At 24.9% G+C, this 26,593-nt stretch overlaps 1 protein-coding gene across 2 annotated transcripts; it reads left to right on the plus strand.

Moving 5' to 3' along the window:
• Nucleotides 1-9,118: 9,118 nt before the first annotated feature.
• Nucleotides 9,119-24,489, plus strand: LOC111027123 (DNA repair protein complementing XP-G cells homolog). Of its 2 annotated transcripts, none has more exons than XM_022305343.1 (17): nt 9,119-9,352; nt 12,446-12,621; nt 16,744-16,958; nt 17,083-17,254; nt 17,345-17,561; nt 18,335-18,493; nt 19,389-19,499; nt 19,573-19,803; nt 20,039-20,356; nt 21,555-21,656; nt 21,873-21,980; nt 22,091-22,203; nt 22,257-22,355; nt 22,809-23,022; nt 23,098-23,337; nt 23,405-23,592; nt 24,238-24,489. In XM_022305343.1, the coding sequence occupies exons 1-17, from the start codon at nt 9,265-9,267 to the stop codon at nt 24,445-24,447; spliced, it is 2,961 nt and encodes a 986-aa protein (XP_022161035.1). In that variant the 5' UTR covers nt 9,119-9,264; the 3' UTR covers nt 24,448-24,489. The 2 variants fall into 2 exon arrangements, with proteins under 2 accessions (XP_022161035.1, XP_022161036.1); XM_022305344.1 differs by having other exon boundaries at nt 19,618-19,803.
• The last annotated feature ends 2,104 nt before the right edge of the window (nt 24,490-26,593 follow it).

Below are 26,593 nucleotides of genomic sequence, written 5' to 3' on the forward strand. Positions count from 1 at the left end.
GTTATGTGATTCAAAATGGTAAGTTTGATTCCCTTTTTCAAAAGTCATGAAAAGATGTATTCTATTTAGGCAGGTACTAGTAGATACTAGATACTAAGGTTCATATATATTTTATTCAAAAAATAAACGCATCGTAGGAAAAGATATTTAGGTAACTTCTTAATATAATAATATTTTTAATTTCATATTACTAACTTTTTTAATAAGTTTTTGTAAATATAAAAACAATTGAAAAGAATAGGTAAAATATATTAAATAGATAGGTATCAATAAAAATATTAAAGACTTAAATAATTTTGTGTGATATTTCTTGTACGAACTTAATATAATATTTTATTCTGGGTTTTTAATTTAGACTTTTAAATGTTTTTTATATAACAAATTGTATTATGTTGTATTATATCATATTCGTTGTAAATATATTTTTCTTTGTTTTTTTTCTTCTTTTTACTTCTTCTTTTTTTTATCGATTATTTGAATAATTTGCTATAATATAGAATTTCAATACTGTATAGTATTATAAAAAAATTAGAAAAAAAGGAATTTAATATTCAAACCTACTTATAACTTATTTAATAATAATTGACACAAATATAATATTTTGGGCGTAAATTATATCAGCTCATAAAATCAATAATTATTATGAAATTATCAGCTCCGAATAGGCAAGATCGGCAAGATTAGGCACTTAAATAATTTTTCAGTATCATATGAAAATAAAATTGCAGCCAAACGGCAAACACTTTTTTATGGCACATATTTTGAGCGACGCAAGTGGCCAACCCATGCCTGTTATTCATATCTGATTCATATCTGATTATTTGATACCTACGTAGGCGCATTTACATAACGATGCAAAAATTGATATACATATATTCATCAATTCATGTATTTCAAATATAAAATATATCAAATTTGAGTAAATACTAAAAATATATAATACGTAATAGGTAGTTTTAAATTTTAAATTTTTGATTTAAAAAGAAGTTATGATGAATACATTAGGTATATTAGGCTTTGAAAAAAATATATATAATGAATATACATTATAATATAAATAATTCTGATTAAATAGTATAATTTATTGAAAAACTTAAATTTTTAAAAGTAAAATATTATGCTTATCACGAACTTTAAAAATGTTGTCCTCTATAGAATAAAAATATAAGTTTTTCAAAAATAGTATAAGAATGAAAATAACCCCTCTACAAGCGCTGATCAATAAAATATATTTGTAGTATAGTTTTATAGATAAGGAATATTTTTAAATTTATTGTTTAAGCTTTAAAATACTTTAAATACCTAATGAATTCTAATTTATTTATTATACCGTAATAAGTGACTAATAACTGATCCATGCGTCGCAGTATCATCGCTGACCCAGAATTCAAACTTGAACAAACATTTTATTTTCAATCAATATAAATTATAACATTATCTTACATCATTTCAATATCATGTGTATTCCACAATATCATTTCGAACAGACCATTTTTCAAACACTCATGACATTCAAACTCGTGGTTTTTTAACACCAGATATTTTCCGAGAGAGGATTTCTAAAAAATATTTCTATTAACTTAATTTGTATTTAATTATATTACCTACTACTTTTTGGTATTACCTATAGGCACATACGTATTATTTATATAATATAAATAACTAAGTACTCGTAAATTTAAAATAAACTGTAACTATATGAAGTAGGTATTGTTAAACGTTGGTAGTTACTTTAAAAAAACTATAAAGTATTTCACTTTTTCGTAAATTATCTAATAAAAAGGGAAAAAGAGTCAGAAATACAGTATCTTGTAGTATGCTTCATTTTATTTTGTAAAAACCCAAACATAAATGTTAGTTGAAAAAGAAAATACACAATCGTTGAAACATTGCTTACAAAAATCAACTGATGGGAAAAATTCAATCCGACACTTTACAGTGTCTAAACTACATATTTGATTTTTTAAGCATTTATATAATTTAAACCAAAATACTAAATTAGTGGAAGAAAAATAGGTAGGTATACCATTTTTTTGTGGACAAATTTTAATTCTCGAATCAATTTTATAAATTTGTTAACAACACAAAAATCAACTTGCTGCAAAACTAAAAAAAGAGTGAAAATCCAAAAATATTGAGATCGATATAATATTATACTTCATTAATCTTGATAAATCCACTATTTTGGTGTTGACCATAGTCGTCTCACAGTAAAAACACATTTAAACGTGCTTGTGGTATGCGATATGGGCATGCTAGAATATTTCTAAGAATCTTAGCTAGCCGCAATTACTATAATTTCTACCTATACTAAAATACCCATCACTAATGAGATATGGTTCGGACTTCGGGGAAGTTAAGCTCAATTATATGATTGCTTTCTCACATGATACTTAATTTAACCGAGTATAAATTATTGTCTCTACTCGACCCTTAAAAAGTTGTACGGGAACTATAATGAGAATCTTGCAAGTCGTATAGGTCACTGTTCGTAGTTTTTACTTATAAAATCAAGTTCTATTTGTTTTACTATTCAACTGCTGGACTGCTGTTACCTACTAATTTCATATTTGTTGTATTTGGCATTATTTGTTAAATAAATATTAAACTGCCTCACGCTTGTATACAATTTAAGGAAATATATTTATTAGTTATTACTAATTTACAACAGATACGTAATATAGTAAAATAAACACTTATTTTACAGTATTATCATTGGTTTTGCTTGGTCATGAATTAATAATATTATGACCACATGGTTAAAAACCTAAATCAATGTCATATTTATTTTTAAAATGCAAAGATTTTAATCCATTCTACGTAGATTATTAAAGGTAAGTATAAAAAATTGTATTAACCATCTGAAAATATTGGCTGAAAGATAACATCTAATGTTATTAAACAAAGAAATATATTAAAATTTTAAAACTCTTATTATGCACTAAATAGTAAATAAGTACTTAACATTTTATTCTTGAAGTGATTAAATTAATTTACAGCTTACCAAGCGCAATCCATAATTAATATTGTAATATTATAAAAAAAACAGTGCAAATGAAACAGTTCAAGCACTACTTAGTACTTATTAACTTATTATAAATCATTGATAATATACTTATATAGGTATATAAAACATAAGCAAAAAGTGCTTATATTATAGGACATAGATACATCATACATGACATTATAGTAGACACTAGATAGGCACATTCCTGCATTTTATATTTATACGCCATATTCGCCATAAACTATTTCCACAGATCATACACGATTCTAAAAAAATCTGTTTAGCATATTATTAATTCACCTATTATAGAAACGGTTTTGTGTAAACTGTAAAGGTCAATAAAATAATGTGTAATCTACTATCTGTCGACTATCCTACAGTCGATAACTACAGCTGGAGTGTAAAAAAATTTGAAAATAACTATTTTATTTCATTATAACACATCCACAAAATTATAATTACCTGTCCTAATTTGTATTATTAATCGTTTATAATCGGCTAAAATTATATAATATGATTTTGTCGATATATACCTCCATGTATATATATATACCTACTGGTATAATATATGTGCTTGAAAAACCATTACTCCATCCTCTACCTCAGCACAAAACGTCTGCAATAATATTATAACATCACGATGTAATAATATACATATCACATAATTTATATATAGTTAGGTGAATAGGCGTTTGGGCCATCTATCGCCGGTACGCGCATCTAAATCTTATATGTTTTTCTTAACGAGATGACCGGATCGAGTGTATTGGGCGGAGATTGACACGACTGACTAAACACCGCTGTTGTATATAAATATAATAATATTATAAGCACTTGAACAGACCGTATGCAGTTACTACATAGTAAGAACTAAGGCGGAAGGGGTTTATGAACAGACGAAACTATTTTACTACGCCGTCATCGCAGTTGAAAAGGATTTTTTTCCCTACATGCCGTTTACCAACGAACAATGTTTGTTATTATTTATATATTATCAATTGATTTATACGTTGAAAATTAGCTTAAAAACGAACCGTAACCGTAACAATAAGACCATAGGTACCTATATAATACAATAACAATTATGTCAATGAATATAATATATATCTACAGTATACACAAATACATTATATTATACACTATAATATGTCAATACATATATATAGCCTATAGGCACATATTATACACTTGTATTATACACTGTGGAGTGTAGACTGTAGTACCTACTATAAACCTATGGGCTACGATTAATATATTGATCTATTACGACAACATTTTTTTAATCTCAGTGACTGAGCAAGTACCCAATATAATAATGTCCATCCTGTGGCCTGCACATTGCTTTAAAAGACGGACAGATCGCAGGATATACCTGCATGACGACTTCCAGGGTGTTGGATCACTATATTTAATATTATACTATGCCTATTATAATGCATACTATATACTTTACTAATTTACTATACTATATAGCCGTCTCGCTTCGTTCGCCCGGTGTAAGCTAGTATTGCATTGTTAATTTGAATTTGTGAGGAATGGCAATGGCATAATTAATCATTGTCATCATAAAATTATTATTCAGCAGAGCGGACAACTTGGAATCTATACTAAACGTCCACAAGAGCTTGTTAATTTAAGTATCTAGGTAGGTACTGTTTTTTCCGATGTTTTTAAACTAAACAGTGTAGAAATGTGTACAAATTAATACTTCATTGAATTGTATTGTCAATATATAAATAAGATCACATATTCACATAAAGTCACAAAAAGCCAAGTCAAAGTTTTAAGAAGTAAGGGAGAAAAAAAATATTTTTCTTTAAAAACCAAAGACTTGTGAATTCCAAAAAAAAAACAAATAAATATCAAACTTTTTGTATAATAGGTTTGAAGTGTCTGGGTTGAATTGAGGAGGGGCTAATTGCACTGACCTAAGACTTAACTTTTAAAAACTTTCAGATATGCAGTAAGGTTGTAATATCAATATAGGTAATAATTTCCACAAAATTTTCTGAATGATATAGGGGTGAATAATATATACGTACATTATTATAAAATAATATGTAATGTCATGCTATAGACTGAAGACATGAGATCTTAAGTTTTAACTATGATACATAATAATTGGTTTTCTTGGTATTTTCTGTATTTTATTATTTTATTGAAAATGTACACGTAGACATAGATATTCGTTTGAAATAAATATAATAGGATACTGATAGCCGAATAGCCGATACAGTATATATTATCATAACTTAATACAGAGCTATTCCACTAATTTAAATATCAATGAATTCTATTTTTTCAGTACATTGGTACATATAATTACAAGCTACAACTTTGAAAATAAAAATATGTTGGTACCTACTAATTGATAGTATGCAAATTGTGAAACAAATTGTACAATGGAAAAATTTTAACTAGTCCCTAAATATATTAAGAACCCCTTAAAATTAAGTATATCTTAATACTTTTAAGTGTTGATTCAATGTTTCAACAGATTAATACATTTTAAAAATATTTAAATACAGCAAATACCTATTGGCTTATAATATAAGTAGGTGTTTTTTATAAATCATTTTTTTGTGGTGGTTAAATAAATTAAAATATATGGAATTTAAATGATTTTTTTTTTTTGTATATTTCGTGTGTCTTTTAAGTGGTGAAAACTGTGATTTTTTACATCCTTCTAAACTACAAAAAAAAAAAATCAAACATGCATAATCAATTACCATAACCTATAGTGCTATAGATTGTAAAAACAAAGTTTGAAAGGGAAAATTGATTTCTCAGCGAATTACAGGCTTTCAGTCATTATAGCGTATACTTTGCCCCATGTTCCCCTGTACGGTTCAAATTCAAATGTCTACTATCGGCATGTCAATCTTACATTTTTTTTTAAACACGAATCAAAAGTATTTTTCTCTATTTATTGTAATGGATGTGTTAAATTTGAATTCAATGATAAATCATTGTAGATGATAAATGATTTTGAGCGGCTATGGTGTATCAGTAACTTGACCATGCGTCTCGCTTTCAAGATTTGTGTCCAGCTGACCCCAAAAAATCCAAAAAATAAGAATGTCCCGCTTTGAGAGAAGGCAACCTATGTGATAGTTATAGGTATATTTTATTCATCAAAACCAAAATCATAAACTATGGTTGATAAATATGTATACATATTAAACTAGATACGTATACTTGTAAACAGGTATACATATACATATAATTAAAGTGTAAGACCCATAGTCCATAGATTCAAATGATGCAAAAAATACTGTAGCTGTATAGTTATCCCTATCACTTCGTCGACTGCGGGAATAGGCAATAAATAGACAACACAATATGTTATTAATTAATATTATCTTAGTTGTTCCGCCGCCTTGCCCGGTTACTTAGTGGAGAAAAATATAGAAAACCGGCCGAATAATTTACCCTATTGACTATTATTACGTTATTATTATTAATATATTATCTGCGTTTTTCTGTTTTCATTTTTTATATAAAAAATTAATGGTTTTTTTTTCTAATAAAACGCGCTGTATTTCCAGTAGGTATTGTCATTTTACCCAAAATTATATGGTTTTCCAATTAAAATTTTACAGGTGTCCTGCTTTGAAGGAAAAAAATTATGATCACCCTATATATCAGTCTAAGTTAACTTATTCAAAAAATCAAATTTAATAATTTAAAAAAATACAAATACAAATTAGACATATCACATATATCGTGGCTATAAATAATGTAACTTTTGGACTGTACATTTTTTTATTAAATTTAGAAAAACTTATGAGAAAAATCATTTTTAAATGATGGCTATGAAAAATTTTTTTTATGAATTTCCAACTGAAAAATTATTTGCAAATGTTTAGGATTTTGAAGAATTTTGTCCAAATTTAAGCTATTAAATTTAGATGCATGTAAAAAGTAATGGTACTTATATTTTCACCTATCAAAAAACTTTAGAATGTAATTCAAGGGTCTTCGTAAGTTGTTGTCAGTGACGATTAAAAAAAAGTTAGATCCACAATAATTTTGTATGAACGTTTGAAATTAGTATTTTGACAAAATTCGTAAACCTCACAAAAAATTGCAAATTAATTTGAGTTAGAAGTTCATAAAAAATTTTCTTTTATTTCTAGGACTTTAAAATTCAATACTAGATTCCAAAAGTTTCCACCATATGTTTATCAATTTATCAATTCATATGTTTGATACAATTTTCAAAATATTTTGACTTATTGTTTTGAACTGTTTATGGACATTTTAAATTTTAAATTTTTTTGTTTTTTTTTCATAAATGTCAAAATTTCAAAATGAAATTCGAGGTTTCTGATAAATTGTTACAGATTCGTGGAAAAAAAGACCACCGGAAGAAAGCCCAGAAAAAATTAAATATAGTTGTGAACACATGTATGCTCTACTCCTAATTAATAAATACCGTGTGGCATGTACCTATAACAAAATATAATAAAAATAATGTCATAAATTATTATCATGTTTAATTTATATATACGTAAGACTGATGTTCTTTTACTTTAATTTTTGACTAAATATATTATACTACTACTTGTATTGTATTAACTTATTAATTATTATATTATTATTATTATTATAGTTGCCCAAAAAATGTAGTACCTATATAATTTTATACCTAAGATTTGGTAATAATACTACTGATATTACTTTAGATTAATACTTACACCCCTGATGTTTTTTGACTTGTAACTTATAACACGGTATATTATGTATATATGAGTTTATATTTAAATTAAAATTTTTTTACTATTACAAGTTGTTTTTTATATATAATTAATAGTCAAGCATGAGCCATATTCTGAAATAAAATAATTTTTATTTGAAATTTTTCATTGAATAAAGGTAAAAAAAAAGTTTCTTATTGATTGAGTATCCGCATATACAATAGCCTATATTGGCTATAATAATTTATGAATTATTAATTACTTATTATAAGAGTAGAGAATAGGTGCATGTGTTCACATTAAATGTGAACACAAAAAAAAAAAAATAAATAAATAAATACCCAGAAAATTTTTTTTTGGTTATTTCTTCCTTGCAAGTATATTCATTTTTTTGTGCTTTTTTCAGTGGAATTTTTTCCGCCCACCATTGTATTTCAGTTTAAAAATATTAAAAACACATGGGCACGATTTTTTTTTTATACGTATTTAAAGTTTATAATGTTGACAATATATATATAATTCAAAATTTACAAATAATTTTATAGTTACCCGCTTTTTTTAATACCTATTACATTAATTACAACTTATGTGGAACTTTATATTACATTTTCAAGTATTTTAATCGAACAAAACATAATTATTTATCAACTACATAAAATAGGTAGGTAAATGGAAAAATTGAAAAATTTGTTATAGCTAAAAATAGCTCAAAGAGAGCTTAAATATGTTGACAGTTTTATCATGAAGATGGTGAACATTTTATGTATCTACTGTACCTTACTAGTTTTTGAGTTACATCAGAAATATAAAATAGATTTTATCAACAAATGGATTAGCGTAAAATTTGCTATTTCTCCTTAAATTTTTTTTTATCTTTCATCCGACGCTTTTAAAAACTTTCTTCTGGGAATGAACAATTTTTTCCTACCAGGAAGGATGCTGAAGTAAAAGTCGTTTACTTCCCCAAAAGTTTCGATGACAGACAGAAAATAAAATAAACATCATTGAAAAACTAATATAGGTTCCTACATGGCTACATTCATCGCTCTAAGGTAAGAATCTATGTGAAGACGAATGACATTAAAATAATATATTGTATTTAGGTAATAATATCAAAATATTATGTCTTTGAGTCTTCTTGACCCGTTTCCATTCGTAATATCGAGCAATACAATCAGACAGTCTACTTACAAGTTACAATGATCATTGGTCAGCAATAATAATAATAATAATAATAATAATAATAATAATAATAATAATAATAATAATAATAATATTACGTTGATGCTGTGATTCTGTGAACGGCCGCGCCAATTAGGTACCTCCGTCTCGCGTCGCTTACGACAACCCCCCACCTCTACCACGGTTTCGTCCACATCGTTATCATAATAATATTGTATGAGTTGTTATCTAAACAAGCCGAGTTGATGATACCACTCGATATTGTGTGCAATAGTTTTTTTTGGATGATGAAATACACCGAGCGAAATGTTTTTTTTCTCTCCATAACGTTTTAAAGTATTTTATTTAGTCTTCCAATTCTTAAATTAATACATTATGGGTGTCCAAGGCTTATGGAAATTATTGGAATCCGCCGGAAAACCGATTCCCGTTGAAAAGTTGGAGAATAAAGTACTGAGTATCGGTATCCTTTTACTAAACAATTAAACAATCGGTCATAATATTATTATAAAATAACTATTTGTCTGTTTACATTAAATAGTTTGAAAACATTATACAGGTACTGACTCATTTCAGTAAGACATTTGTATGACTTTCATGAATAAGAAGTATTACTAATTAAGTATGTCTTACGGTTCACATTACCGACCTATGTATTAAATACTTTTGAGAATCTGTTGATTTACTTTCAATTATGGTAAATTAAATGGTCTTACTATTGAACACTTTAAAGTAGTTTAACTTCCAATAAAATATCTCGTGTATGTTTGATTATTTCCATATGGTATATTTCAAAACCACTTATCCAGCCTTCATATTATAATGTATATTTTGTATAAGATAGTAGATACCTATGCTCTTAGTAACCATTTTAAATCCGGTTCAACTCAGTGTTAAGCCTTTTAATCTATTTTCATGATTGGTATAGCTGTAATGAAGTGTATGTATGTATAGTTGGAGTTGTCGTAATTTGTATAAATGCAATTGAAAATTAAACTGCAAAAGATATATCTTGATTTTTAATTATTTAAATTTATATGTATTATAATAATTTTATATAGCTTACAGTCGTCAGCTTATTTGAAATCAATTCTAGTTCTTAGAATCTACTGGTATACACTGAAGTATATTTAAAAGTTTAATATTATTTTATGACTTTCGTTGAGTAGTATCAATTTTTTTTTTTAAATAAAATATTTGTTCAATGTGACTGATGTATGTAAGTTAAAGCAATGCTACCAATTAAAACTTAAAACTTTAATATGAAGACATAGGTAATAAGCTGTTTATTTAACAGTAAGTAATAGTACATACCGCTTTTGTGGCTTTGTTATTATTTATTATTTATAAAATACAATTACTAAAAATTGTTGGTAGTTTGAATTTCTGAATATTAGATTGACATTTATTTGATTTTGTATGTTGATTATTGAAGAAAAAAGGTCATAGATTGCTATAGGATATTAGAATGCCTATAGTCTGTATCAAAAGGGAACAATCTATCGGCTGACAGATTTACGTCAGTGCTGCGCATCTCCCAATAAGGTCCTTATGTTGGCATGATCCGTGGGTCTCGAAACGCCAATCGCATCATTCACGACGTTCAAATGTGATTGTACTGTTTTGGGATAGAGTATAGGTACTAATTATCAGACAGTAGATTGTATCTGAAAATTGATTAGAGTATTTTGAAAAATTAATAATTTAAATCAGTTTTTTTATCTAGTGTATAAAACTTGTTTTTAAACTGGTTTAAGGGCCTTCATTTTTTTCCAGCTATGTAAGTAAATGTTGACTTATAGATAGCTGAACTATTTCAGTGAGAGAGCACGTTGAAGCTAGACCAAAATCGGTTATTCTGCACATTCCCAGTGACACCAGCCATAGTTAAACCAGTCTCAATGATAGTTTTTTGCTTTTGGATGCTCAAAATCAGCTTGTTCTTTTGCTAAACAGGGTATAATTATAATATTATAAATTATTAACCTTTATCTATTGATTTAATCTCCTATTTACATAAAAAGGATTTTTTTAAATTATGATTGAATTTTAATTTAAAATATTATATTTATATGAATAGGTGAGCACTGAATACTATAACAATTATAAATAAACAGATATAACATTATATCATGATGTGAAGCTTAATTTTAATAAGATAAAGTAACAAAAAAAAAAATGTAGCTAATTTGTTATGATAATATTTTTTTTGAATATTTAGTAGGTATCAAATTTGGTTTTAGTTTCTGTTATTTAGCTAACACAAGCATTTAATTATGTGATTTTTAAAATGATTTAAATTTTAATATTAAATAAGTATTAGTTGAAAAAGTTATTTTTTTCAAAATATCAATGCAAAGTATTCAGTTATTTTATAATTTAGCACCTACACTATTACCTATAAATAAATAAATCATAATTTAGATCATTTATTTTCTTGATGATATAATATATACTTAACATACTTTGTATTGATTAAAATAGAATTTATAGTTTCTTTCTACATACAATTTTAAGATGTGAAAGCCCTTCCATTTCAGTTGTTATTGACTTGATATTTAATATACTTTAAAGTACACTCAAATTTTCATTTTCCCATGGCCATTCAAAGATGTATTGTTGATTGTATATAAAGCAATTATAAAATTATTATGTGTACAATAATTAATTATGGGAATTCAGAACAAGATTGTATGTATTTGTGTAATTAAAAAAGAAAAAAATGAAATACTTTATCCTTTTAACTTTCACAAATTTTCAAATACAAACATTAATTGTTATTTTTAAGTTATGTCCTATGAGGTATAAAATAACGTAAAATACTTTTTCAAATAAATATCATGCATTTAAGTGATTTAATAATCTATTAACAATTTCCAGAAATTTAATTTGAATTAGTAGGTACACTTACAACATTTTTGTAGTAATTTATTTAAATATTTTTAACAATTGAAGATAGCAGAAAGCGTGTGCAATTAAAGTTAGAAAAAATATATATCTGTGAGTTATTATTTTACCTAATTATTATGCAAATTATTCTGAATATGTGAATATTTTTATAATAATAGATAAGTAAATATATGAAAGCTTAAATAAAAATATGTTAAGTTAATTTTTAATTTTAATAAATTAACTATCTACTTGATTTTTCATATGAATCTAAATAATTGTATTCCATAATCAAATTTTGTTGGTATTAAGATTTTATAAATAATATATATATTATATATTCAACAGCTCATTTATCAAAGTATCATGGGTTCATACAAATGTTAACTATTTTCTTTTTCTACATTATTATTTAATAAAAATTGTGTTTTATTATTTTTACTCGGGTGTTATTTCAAAAGTTTCACCTATAGATATGTTTTTCTTTGGTAACTGCTAGAAAGCACAACTATGTAGACATAATATGGAAAATAAACAAAAGGTTTTTATTTATTAAATTTTACATTGTTAAGAATTTTAATAAGCTTTTGAAATACATTTATGCCATGTTTAAAAGCATTAAAGACATGGTATTTAAATGAATTTCCTTAAATATATTATCAATCAGATGTTTCAATATGGCTGTACCAAATAATTAAAGGTGTTCAAGAAAATGAACATGGTGCTACGACAAATGGACATTTAATTGTAATGTTTCATAGAATATGTAAATTATTGTTCTATGGTATTAAACCAATATTTGTATTTGATGGCGGTGTACCAGAGCTTAAAAAAATAACTATTGTAAGTATATAATTTAAGTGTTGATTAATTATGTGTAACCATATATTTTATTAATCCAAATAAATTTGTTGAACAAATTACACTATAGAAATTGAATATTGGTATTGCCATTGGCTATTACAAAGTATAATAAAGTAGTTGTATATTTTAAAATGCTATCAACAATTTTGAAAATTAATTTTATTTAAACTAACTAGGTAACTATTTTACCTTTATTTTATAGGAACTTAAAAAATATCAAAGAATTATTTTATAGTTTTAATTAAAATAAATATACATTAAAATGTCTAAACATTAATTGATCCTAGTTTTCTAAAGTGGGTTATTTTTGATATTATTAACATTTTACTATGCCATTGATTTTGAATGAAAAATGCTACTTTATTCTACTGTTTATATTATTTATATTCATAGAGTTAAATAAAATTAAAAAAAATGTATTTCATTAAAGGCGCTGTTGTTTTAAGTAGATAAATTTAATTTATGACATTATTTTGGAGTATTTGTGATAAAATAACAAAAATGCATCAATTATTATTATTTTCTCACATTATTTTCTAGTTATTTAACAGTTAGGTACTAAACAAAAATAGAGTAGATATCATTGGTTGTTTCTGTTTTTAGTTTTGATGACCACAATCATTTTTGAGAATCCATGGGAAAATTGTTATATTATGTTAACTTGTTACAGATTCTGTGGGAACAAAAATACATTTTCTTGACTAATAACCGTTTGAAATGCATAGTAATTTATTTTTGCTATAATTAGTCCTTAATTACCATGCATCAGCATTGGTATTGTTTCATGAGTGTGCTACTTTAATACAATACAATTTGTAAAAAACCATCTGATTATAATCAAAACTAGAAGAAATGTCAATAAATTTTCCTATTCATGCTTGCTTTAATTAATGCATACCTACTAGAAATAAAACATAAAAAAATATATTTTTTCTTATACACTTACAAATCATAAGTTGTGTTCACATATTTCCAATTGTAACTGTAAGAATATCATACATCATTATTCCTATACATTTATAAAAGTACCTAAGTATTATACAAGCACAGGGGCGCCGAACTATACAAATATATATAGGGCAAATCATATTTAACAACATACCCACCCACCCACCTTTCCAAAATATTTATTTAGGTTAATTATTATTTCTTAGTTGCATTTTAGGAGGCAGTTATTAAATAGATATATTCTTAATACAAAAAGTTTATAGAACTGCAGTATGCGTTACAGCAGACAAAAAAATTATAACAAATATGTAGTACTTGAAATCTACAGGGGTATAAAGGTATTTATAAACAATTCATGTATTTTTAAATGTTCCCCTATTCAAAGTTTTGTACTATAATTATGTAATGTATTTTTAATAAGATAAATAAAATATTTGGTTAGGTTTACCGGCTGCTATCCACACACCCCCGACCCACCCACCCACTTCAATATGTAGGGCAGTCGCCCTACATCAATATGGGTTTCGGCGCTCCTGTACTAGCATAATATTATAAAGTACATACATAGTTTAAATTATATGTCTATAAATTATATAAATAGAAATTGTTATGTAATATTTCACAATGATAGGATTTATTTATAATTGTTTAAAATACATTTATTCGGTTAATAAAATAAAATAAACTATAAAAAAAAAGATAATTAAACCAAATTATTTTTACTTGTATCCTTTTAAGCTTCATTGATCAAACAACAGTTATTGATCATATCATGGGAATAAGTAATTAATATTATACAGTGAAATTTATATTTAATAAAATATTTTTAAGAACTAAATTTATTTAGTTCTGTTAAACAAATTCCTTTACCAAGTGATTCTTTTATCATTAATAAACCGTTATTATTTCAAAAAATATAAATGTTTCTGAAAACTGTAAATAGTTAATTTAGGAAAATTACTGAAGTTAGAGGTATCAATTTTTTGTACCTATTATTCAAAAGTTAGATATTAATGTAATAATGTGTATTGAAATGTGAAGTAATGTAAAAATAATACATTTATGTATTGTCAGTGCTTGCTGATTGTCTAGAGATTTCGTGTAGTGAAATCCAAATGTAATGATCTTTTAGTTATGTTTTTATAAATCATAATATCTATTATATACTATAACTCCTAAATATTATGGTATACTAAACCACTTACTTACCATTTATGATATAACAAACATTGATGAACTTAGTAACTATTAACTCTCAAAAAAAGATATAAAAAAGAAATGTACATATCCTAATTTATTTCCATAATATTTTTGATACCTTCTAATTAATTATTAATGAACAGTGAAACTTCCACATAACAAACTTCTAAAGTTACAGAAGAAGACTTATTAAGCGCTTTATCTGTGGTAAAAAATGGTTTTAGACAACAAGCAAATGTTTGCGATGAAATTTTTTGAAAACCTTATGATATAGAAACTTTTTACAAAAAAAGTACAATTTATTAAAATAATAAGCAAACAAAACTCACTGATTATTTCTTTTAAATTACATTTAAGGTTAAAAATTAAATTAAACTATTATGATTTTTTTTTTATACATAATTCTAATTATTTTTTTTAAAATTTTGAGATTAAAAACTAAATTAATTTGTAATATAATATTTGATGTTGTTTTTTTGTACGTAACACATATGATATTGAAGTACATACATACATACATAATTAATTAATTAATTAATTACATTTTAAAAAAAAGCTGTAAAAAATACGTAATTTTATTTAATGAATTCCTCCATATTACAATTTTTTTTTTGTTGCCTATTCTACTTTGTTATGTAGAAGTTTCACTGTATAACAATACAAATAGAAAATTAATATTATATTATTAAATTGAGTTGAGATAAAATATTTTGATAATTTGAAATAGTATAATAATTAATAACTATTGTAACAATAAGACACTTGCTTGTCAAATAAATTCATAATTCATATTTGTTGTACTTATATAATTTGTAGACAATACATATAAATTTGTAATCATTCGAGTACAGATTTGTGTGCAGAAGCTTATTTATTCAGGTTGCTCATATTCTAATCTCATAGTCTAGTAAAGACTTATTTTACAATTTTAACTGCATATTTCATATTTTAATGCAAATTTAGGTGCTTTTTAGACATTTTCAAAGAATTAAAAAAACTGCAGTCTATATAAAAAAATTGTTATCTGAATTATGGTGTTCTATTTTTTGATTAATATTGAAATAAATTGATTAAGGTTTTTATGAATTTCCTAGATATGTCTCTCAGTTACAAATCTTATATTATTTTTACTATTTAGTTATCTGTACGTATTAGAAAATTGATTCAGATCTCAAGATACAGACCATTGGTTTTATTTATTAAATGTTTATGATTATGATTTATGAAGAAAAAAGTGTTTTTTTTTTGTGGATAATTGTTATTTGTTGAATACATTTTAGCTTATTTGTGCATATATTTAAGCATATTTAAATTAATGATTAATGAGTAATATGTTTTACCTTTTTTTTTGGTAATTTACAAATTGAATTTGCTATAAATGCATACAATATAAGGGTTTTAAAATTAAATTAATTTTATAATAATATAAAATAGGTATTATTTTTTCTATTTTAAATTTATGTTTTCTTAGTTTAAACGGGTGCTTGAATATAACATTTTGAGAGGATGTTTATGCACTATTTGTTTTCTCTCTCCAACCCATAGAGAATTTGTGATCAGTAGAATGTTAGTATGTTAGTTGTTTTACAATTTTTCAATTTTTTGCCACTAAATGAAGAATTGTAGTAATTTACTTACTCATAACTTACATAAAAATTGAAATATTGGAAAAACATAGATAATTTTCCTTATTTTAAGTTTGATAATAGGTTGTACTCTAATACTATAACTAAAAATGCAAATTTACTAAATTGAGTATTTGTCATACTTGTCAAATAGAGATAATAAATACTGTGTCTGAAATTTTCTTTAGATATTTGTTTATTTTCCATTTTTGTTCAGTCATATTTATAAGGATACATACTTTTTAACATATATTATATTTGTAAAAGTTATCTTAGTTGTCTTATTATGTTAAAAGAGTATTAATTTGTCTATAAATATTCATTTAAGGCTCAAAGACAAGCTCAAAAAAACCGCGCCAAAAAATCAACTGGAAAGACCAAAGAAAAATTACTGAAGAATATGTTAGAACAGGCTGCCTTAAAAACTGTTATGAATGCTCAAAATGCATTGACTGAAGATGAAGTGATCTCAAAAACTGTTAGCAGTTTGAATAAAGGAGCCGAAATCGATTTGTTTGAGCTACCAAAATTGGCAGAACCTATGTAAATTGATTTTTATTTAAAATGTATTTAGTTAAATGAAGTAATTTTGTTTTTAAGTGAATAACAATATATTTTTATTTTTAAATCAAACGAGAGTTAAAATATTTAAAAATGTGTTTTATAGTGAAATAGAAAAAACTAAAATACCTATAAAAGAAAAAGATCGGACATACTTGAATTTGTCAAAGGAAAAAAATGAAAATATTCTACTATTGGCAGTAGAAAATCAGAACCACGATTGTTTGTATGCAAACATTGCAAAGGACAAGGAAACAAGTTCTCCAAAGAAATTAAATGTATGTATAATATAAATTTGCTGAAAGTTTTAATCAAAATATCTAAAAACATCATTGTATAAAGCTTTAAATTCCAAAATTTGATTTCAGGCATTTTCATCTATGCAAATTGGTGACCTTTTAAATGGGTTTTCAGAAGATCAAAAAAAAAGGACAGAAAAAAAAAATCAACAAAAATCGAAGCATGAAATGACACTTAATGAATTAGAAATGTTTTTGAACAATGACAGTGGAACTATTAATAATATTGATGAATTCAGTCAAAACATTGATTCTGATCATGATACCGTTTTTTATTATGAGTCTGGTATGTGACTAAAATAGTAGACAGATATTATGAAGGGGTTGAATGTAGCATTTTATTATTACAAAAGGTTTAATTGATGACTTGGGTACTGTGATTCTGGTAATTAGACTTTGTTAAATTAAAACCCTTTTAACCCAACTGTATAATTTGTAAAAAAACAACAATGAAATGAGTCTATATTCCCTCAATCAATATGGCAATTCAAAACTGTAGCTGTAAAATGTAATGATGAAGAAATGTTATGCTAGGGTTTTAATATTATCTCTAAAATCAAAAAGACTATTCTCTTTGTTTTCACATACAATTTTATATATTAAACCTATTTTTTGTTGACATTAGTAAAGTTTAGATTAATTATAATTTCTTGTGTCCTACTTACATTGTATTAAATATATTTCTTTTTGTTATTTTCATGTATCGGTTTATTACTATAGTATTTTTAACAATAACAATTCTGGTTTGGAGTAAAACTTGCTTTAAACATATTTCATTTCCATTTTAAGATAGTTGAATATTCAATAGAATCGATCTCTTTTTTTCAGAGAATCTTAGTTCAGAGCATCCAATTAAAGTCGTTTGTGTAAAGCTGTTAATCAATAGTTTCATAGTCATTAATGTTCCATTACCAGCTAAAAACAGAAATAAGCCCATAATGTCGGGGTTATCGAATATTAACATGGAGATTGTCTTAACTATTAACATTAACAACACCAAAATATAATTCAAACTAAATTAGTAGATACTTTACCATAATATAATTTTTGTTAATCTAGGTATTAACAAATCAGCCAAAACAAGTAATTCAGAAAATATTGAAATGCCTAAAAAGACAAAAACTTCAAATGTTGAAAAAAGTTTTAAAACTGAATCGAAAAATACAAGCCAAAAGATTTTTACTACTGATACTATTGGATCACCTACTTTAACAGAAGGTATGCATTTCAATTTGTTAATTTGTTAAGACAATGCGATGGCCACATGATGTAACATTGCGGTGTTTTGTTTTACAAACTTATAATACTTATAGCAAATTTATATTCAGTAGAATCTATCCCAAGTTGTGAGTTTTAATTCAACAGTTAACTAACCGTTTATGTAATTTAATGGTTAGTATATTATATAATATGTTGTCTCTTCTGTTTTTTTAATTATTTTTTTTATTATTATACTCTAATTTTAAGCCAAGTTAAAACTATTAAAGTATGTTAAATATTCTGCTTTGAAATAAAAAATAGGAAAAAACGAGAAAACACATATAATTTCTTACTTTCAAATTAATTGAGTGTAAATTGACTGTAATATTAAAACTAACAACACAAACTGAATTCTACTTATTTTATACATTTCTAAGATAGAGATTACACAACCATGTTTTCTTAAATAGATGTCAGCGGCCAACTCACTTTTTGTTTTTCTTTCCAGTTTATGTGCAACATAGATATTTATGTTTAGCAAAACCAACCCTGTGTTATTACTTTGATTATTAGAGTGAATTCCCTATTATTAAACTTCAAGTTAAGAATATTACTTCACCATGATAATTTACATGCTCATAACTTACATGAAAATTAAAATACCAGTAAATAGCCAACATAGGGACAGATTTAATGTTTTAACTTAGTGTTTGATAATAGGTGAATTTACTCTAATATTAAAAGTAATAACACAGTATTGATTCTGCTTAATATGAATTTGCTAGTGCGTGGGCCAGAGAGAAAACAAACAGTGAGCTGACATCCTTTTAAGCAAAATTGTTATAATATGCTTTAGAAATTGTACACTCTTGAAATTAATACTTGTTAATTGTTAAATATATTTATTTTATAGACATTGATGAAGATATTTTTAAAGCACTTGCTGGTGATGAATCCCTCGAGGAAGATAGATTAGCTTGGCTTATCTTCAATGAGAATAAAATAGCTAGTAAAAGACGATCAAGTAATCTTTTATAATAAAATACTATACTATTAAAAATACAATTACATTTTCATCTTGGAATTAATTGTTGTAGGTGAATTTGAGTCACCAAATATAAAATATCCTCAACCTGATATAGGTTTTAGTAGCAGTTCAGAAGTATTAACATCAGATATGGAAGAAGATGTAACTATAAAAAATAACAAAGTTCCGACCAAAAAATATTCTTCCAGAAGTATTTTTATCACAGAAGATAATGTGTCAAATGAAAATGTAGATAATTTTAACGAAGAAGATTATCTGTCATGGGTTTCACATACTAAAGGTACACATTTATAGTATATTTTGTTTTAATTCATTTATTATTTTTTATTTTAAGATTCCTCTTTTCAAGACTTCCCTTATCTTTAAAATACCTGTAATTTAAAACAGACTTATTTAACAAACTTAAAATCACACAAAGAAATAACAAAGCATAATTTAAGATTTAAATGGCTACAACATCTTACTTTAAATATACCACTGTCAACTAATTTTAATTTTGTATTATTTTATATTAGATGAACCTAGTCAAACAAAATTGGAAAACAAGGATCCAATTATTAATCATCAAGATATTCCATCTACAAGCAAATCTTCTTCATTTCTAGGAAATGAAAATAATGTATCTAATAAAAAAAATAATATTGTGGATCAACAAAATATCAATGAGTCAATATATTTCGCATCAGAATCTATGAAAACACAAGAATTTAACATGTTTAGTAATGTTTCATCCTCAATTGAATCCGACAATTCAAATGGCTCTTTTTCTGAAAATTCTGTTAATTTTTCACCCGAGGAAAGCTTATCTGAAGATGATAATATAATATTACAAGGTTGGTGTAAATTTGTCTAAAAGTATCGCTAACAATAATTAAAAATGGATTTATAGTGGATATTAAGTTCTATAACTTACAATAATATGTTGTTCATGTATACAGGGTGATCCATTTGAGAGAATACATTAATTTTTTCAAAAAGTATTAATTTTTTGTTTATTTTTTTTTAAACTTAGATGTATGCTTTTCTAAAACTGTATAGTATTAAAAATTATTTTACCCTTACATTTATTGGTAAAACTACTATCAACTTTTGATTTTTAAATAGGAACATAATAATATTATATTATAACAAAATTAAAGGTCATAAATTGATAAAATTATTATTTTTTTGAATGAATTTCGCCTACAATTTTTATTTTTCGTTATTTAGTTTTTTAGATACAGTTCTTCAATGTTTGGTGGCTTAAGTCGATAGTGATACAAATATCCAGTTATCCAAATAACCAGTTCTCTACTAATCATTCGTCATACTTCAGTATGTCTAATTAGTTGATAGACTAATAAATGATTTGGGTTCAAAGTGCAATAGTTATCACTTATTAATCATTACCTTGGGTTGAACGGTATCAAATTTTGGTCTTTACAAATGAATAAATAGTATAATCAAGACCTCTTTAAACCACCAAACTCTGAGAAGCTGTATCTTGCAAACAACATAACAAAAAATAAAAAATTTTATGCTAATATTCATAAATAAAATGGTTCCATTAATTTTTGATCTTTTTATTATATGTTTCCATTTGAAAATCAAAAGTTGATAGTGGTTTCACCAATAAATATAAAGGAGAAAAAAATTTAAATATTACCTATACAGTTTTAGAAAAGCATTAATCTAAAAGTTTTCAAAAATTAAAAAAAGTTAATACTTTTTGCGATAATTAGTATACCCTTTTAAATGAATCGCTCTGTATTTCTAAGTAAAGCCTAAGCATTAGCCCACTGGAAAAAAATATGATGTATAAGTTTTCACACATTTATATTGAATTTAAAATTACATACAAATATGTTAAATTTGAGTATAATATAATTTTATAAGGCTTAAATAAGTTTTGTTATTTCTGTTCCTAAAATAATTAGGATTAAATTACAAATTATTTTTCATTTGCATAGTTTATGATATTAAAATAGATTTTTATCATGCAATGTATTTTTGTGTAACTAATTTACTGACTTATACCTTAAACTGTTATAGAGAATCAAAACAAACAAAAAGTCAATCAAAGTTTTAAAAAAGAGTCAGATATTCCAATAGTTGCTAAAAATGAATTTAAAGAAATGAATTCAACAAAAAAAGGTAATAAACTTTATTGCAAATTTGTAACTTATGATTCATAATTAATTGGCCTATTTTTGAAAACTGTTCAATATTTTATTATATTATTTCTATTTCTTCAAGAAATATTATTAAACAGTTTTTTTATTTGTTATTTGCTCAATTTACTATTTCACAATATATTTTTTTATGCTATATATTTTTGTACAACTAATTAACTGATTTATATTCAAACAGTTGTCGACAATCAAAACAAACAAAAAGTCAATCAAAGTTCTAAAAAAGAGTCCGATGTTCCAATAGTTGCTAAAAATGAATTCAAAGGAATAAATTCAACAAAAAATGGTAATAATTTGTATTGCAAATTATGATTTATAATTTATTTGCCTATATGTTCTAAAACTATTCAATATTATATTATTCTACATATTTGATAATTTATGTTTTATAATTAGTAATTAGAGAAAAATTTAATTCTCCAACAAAATTAAATAAAATATCTACAAAACGGCCCGAACCTGACAATCCAACAAGTTCTATGAATGAACAATATTATCAGTCCATACAAGTACTTATATTACAGTTTAATATATAAAAAATAATTAATAATTGTTTTTTTAGGATACATTAGTTAAGCGTCAAAATGATTTGGCTAGTTTACAAAGAACATCTGATCGAATGGCTTCTTCTGTAACACAAAAAATTACATCAGAAATAAAGGTAATGTTTGTCAGTAATTAAGTAACTAGTTTTTTTTGTACAACAAATTGATTAAACAAATTATTGATATTTTTTGAGAAACTGAAATTGAAGAAGCTTTTAGAATATTGTTGTTTTTTACTTTGTAATAAAATATGTTAATCATAAACACAATTATTTTATCATATTATTTTTGTTAGTTACATAAAATAAGGAAAATTAATGTAATGAATTAACAATATTATTTTTATATTGTACATATTGATTACAATTATATACTAATGCAAATGTACCAACAATATTTTATAATGATGTTCTTTAAAGAGATTGTAGAATTTTGTTTATGTTTTACTTTATGGTTATAAACTTATACATTTTAATGTTCTATGTTATACATTTGTTTGGTTTTAGGCACTTATTAAATAATATAATTTTATTTCAAATAATTATAAATAAATACGTTCTTATTTGTAGGGTCTCTTGAAGTTGTTTGGTATACCATATATAACAGCACCAATGGAAGCAGAAGCACAATGTGTTTTTTTAGAAAAAATGGGACGAACAGAAGGTACTGTGACAGATGATAGTGATGTATGGTTGTTTGGTGCTAATGTTGTTTATAAAGATTTTTTTGACAGCCAAAAATATGTTAAACAATTCAAAAGTATCGATATTAAACAACAATTTGGTAATATATCTTTGTATATAATATTCATTATGTAATATAAAATGTTATATTTAAATGTGTTTTAATTTATTTTAGCTTTGTCTCGAAATAGTTTTATTCAATTAGCATTTCTTGTGGGAAGTGATTACACAAATGGTATTGATGGGATTGGTCCTGTATCTGCTATTGAAATTTTATCTTTTTTTGAAACCGAGACTAAAAATATGGGCCTTGAAGAAAAATTACTTAAAATTAAGGAGATTGCCAACTCAAAAGCTGAAGTATACTGTGATATACCATTTATAAAAAAATTAAAATCAACTAAAATTGGAAATGGTAAATCTATATGTTTAATATTATTAAAAAAGTTATAATTGTACTAAAATCAAATATTTTAATTTAGATTTTCCTAATAAAGCTGTTATTAATGCATATCTCCACCCAATTGTAAATGATTCAAATCAAAGCTTTAGTTGGGGTACACCCCAAATTGACTCAATTGTTGAATTTGCTCAAACTAATTTTGATTGGGATGTTTCTAAAACGAAAAGCAAATTAGCTCCAGTGTTAAAAAAAGTTTCTGAACGGACAGTAAGTTTATTAAATATTCTTATTTAGGGTAAATTCTTGTTATGTCAAATCTCAAGGAGAACAGAAAAAAGTTAAAAGATAATTGAGTGTTATTGAAAATTTAAAAATAATTGAAAAAATTAGTAAATTAATTTGAGTGTTTGAAATATTAGAAATACTAATACTAATAAAAAAATTAAGATTGGCAACAAAATTCCATTTATAATCAAGAATATTTGAGTTATTTATTGGAATTATATCATTGTCTTTAAAATTGGCTTTTATGATGCAATTGAATAAATAGTCTATGGTTTTAATTAGTGCTATACTTCTCTGAGCTTAATCAGACATTCTGATGTTTGTAAAAAATGATCTATTATTATTGATATAATCGACTAATTGTGAGATATATTTTCAAGATGATGAAAAATGATTAGTTTTATATTAAGTTATCAAGAGCAACACGGTCTTGAAAGTAATGATAGCTTCAAGGGGATTTCATAGTAGTTTGAGATAACAAACATTTTGAGATAATGACGTTTGTCATAATAAGAATTTAATATATTTATATTTTATATGATTTAAGCATTGTAATTTAATATTATGTATTTTACATTTGAAAATGTCATCTTTTATTTGGTTAAAATGTGTTTGTTTTTGTTTTAGACTCAAACAACATTAGATTCATTTGTCAAAACTCTTCCCCAATTGAGCAGTACAAATACTGCTATGAGTAAACGTGTCAGTCAAGCTGTGAAAAGGTTACGAAATGATACCAGTTCTGTTGAATCTAATAAGAAATCTGGTAGTTCTAAAATATCATTTACTGACTCAAATGATATTACAGATAAAAAACGTAGGAGAAATCTAAAATAAGTGTTTATTTAATTGTCATAGGAAATGAAACTGTGCCAAAATGTATTATGTCCAATTTTGCACAAATCTTTTTTTAATACAATAGAATTTAAATGGTTTTACTTTTTACTATAGATAAATACTGTGTATAATATTTTAAACTTTTAAATTTGAACAAAATAATATTTATTAAATATAAAATTTAAATACATTCGTGTGTGTTCCCCAAGCTTCATTGTTTTTGGTATTATATTACAGTTATTATTATTTGAGTAAATTCAACTGTACAATTTCTAGTCATTGTGAATTTATTCTTATAACATTTTTAAGTATTGAAATGTCTATTTACAATTATTGCGGGGAAATCTAAAACTAAATTAAATTTTTTGATTTAATACTATTTTTTAAATTAAAAATAATCATTCTAGAATATAAAATAACTTAATAAGTCTTTATTTAGATAATAATGTTTGTAATTATCCAATAAGCGTGGTTTTGCATAAGACACTTCACAGTTTACTATAAGTATTGATAATTTATTATTCTCTTAAATATTATTGTTATAATAACGTCTGTTACATAGATTAATAAACATTTATTAATTGTTTACTTACCTATGATGTATTTCCAAATATACTTTTTTAGTAAATTATTTATTGTAAATATGAACTTGAAAATATATATTTATATAATATATAATACATCACATTTTAAATGTATATTGATTCATAAGTTAAAATTATTTTATGAGAAACTCACTTATGGTTTTTAAATGTTTTACTCTGTACTAAAAGTTCCAACCTACTTTTAAGGAATAATTGTTTTTTTTTTTATTCTTATTAGTTTATGAATAATTTTAGTATTGTGTTCTGTTAACTGATTCAAAGTGTACAAAATATTTTCATGGAGCCTATAGAGAATTGTTGATAAAGTAAATTTATAATTAAAAATTGACTGAAGAAAATTAGTTTTTCTATAGATATATTATATCTATTACTTTTTTCTGAAGAGGACACTGCATGATATTATATTGTTTGTGAAAAACACCTTGCGTCAAAAAATAACCACTCATTTTACAGTCATTTTTGAGAAAAAGCAAATATACATGATACAGGAAATTTTGTCTTCTTTACTGTGTATGTATTTGGTTTCAGAACTATGATTAGCATAAGTTTTTGTTTTTTGCGCCTAAAACCATTCTTTTATAATTAAATGTACGAAATAATGCCAACAATGGTACTAACACAGGACTACTTGTTAGTTATTTTTAATTAGTACTAAAACTTAAAATATTATAATATGATAATTCATCATATTATAATTAAACATTTAAATTTTTCTCAATATGTCATTAAAATTGCCCATATTAGACCTATTAAAAATTGGACATTTGCCGACCTTTTAAGAGTGATAGTTTTTATGATAACTATATCAGGTTCATACCATGCCTTGTTGTTTCGTGTTCCATATATTTAATATGTAGGTAATAAAATGTTAATAACACTTTACCTACAAGTTGAATATATACAATGTTTCACAACCCATTTTATTGTATAAAACACACTTATAAATCTTTGATACTAGGTATGTATTTTTATTCCTAACATTCCCAACTCAATATGAATTGAAAAAAGTAAAATATTTTAACACATTGCCTGCCATGTGCTTGCTGGCAGCCACTTGATATGTATTATCGGTACACCAAGCTTATTTTTAGTGTCATTCCATTATTGTATTTGAAAATACATTAAATGTATAAAATTTAAAAAAAATTTATAACATAAGAAAATTGTAATGATTCCCACCACAAACTCACTTTTTTTAGTGCATTATAAATGCCACGGAAAAGTTAATAATAAAAAACTATATTAATTTACGGTCACTGGCAGTCATTGCATGGTAGTATAATGATCAACTATGGGTGCTGACAGTCTCAAAAGTATACAATTTGAGAATTACAGATGATCGCTTGTGACCACACGGCAGTCAATGTGTTAAACCTTACCCAGTCGCAAGGATTTATTAATATTTATGTTTTTTATGTCTTAGACCAGTTGTGGGTTATTTTTTTTAAATACATTTTATTAGGTATTAAAATATGTATATTTAGTCAAGAACGTTAGGTATATTTATTTAAATTTATTTTACCTAATTAGGTATATGTCTA

Source organism: Myzus persicae, unplaced genomic scaffold (assembly GCF_001856785.1).
Source record: "Myzus persicae strain clone G006 unplaced genomic scaffold, MPER_G0061.0, whole genome shotgun sequence".
Taxonomy (NCBI): domain Eukaryota; kingdom Metazoa; phylum Arthropoda; class Insecta; order Hemiptera; family Aphididae; genus Myzus; species Myzus persicae.

Bases quoted from the DNA above. Each gene is read 5' to 3' on its own strand.
- LOC111027123 (XM_022305343.1), top strand. From the start codon at position 9,265: ATGGGTGTCCAAGGCTTATGGAAATTATTGGAATCCGCCGGAAAACCG. The intron at 19,500-19,572 runs GTAATCTTTTAT...TAATTGTTGTAG, and splicing joins AGCTAGTAAAAGACGATCAA to GTGAATTTGAGTCACCAAAT. The intron at 23,338-23,404 runs GTAAATCTATAT...ATTTTAATTTAG, and splicing joins ATCAACTAAAATTGGAAATG to ATTTTCCTAATAAAGCTGTT.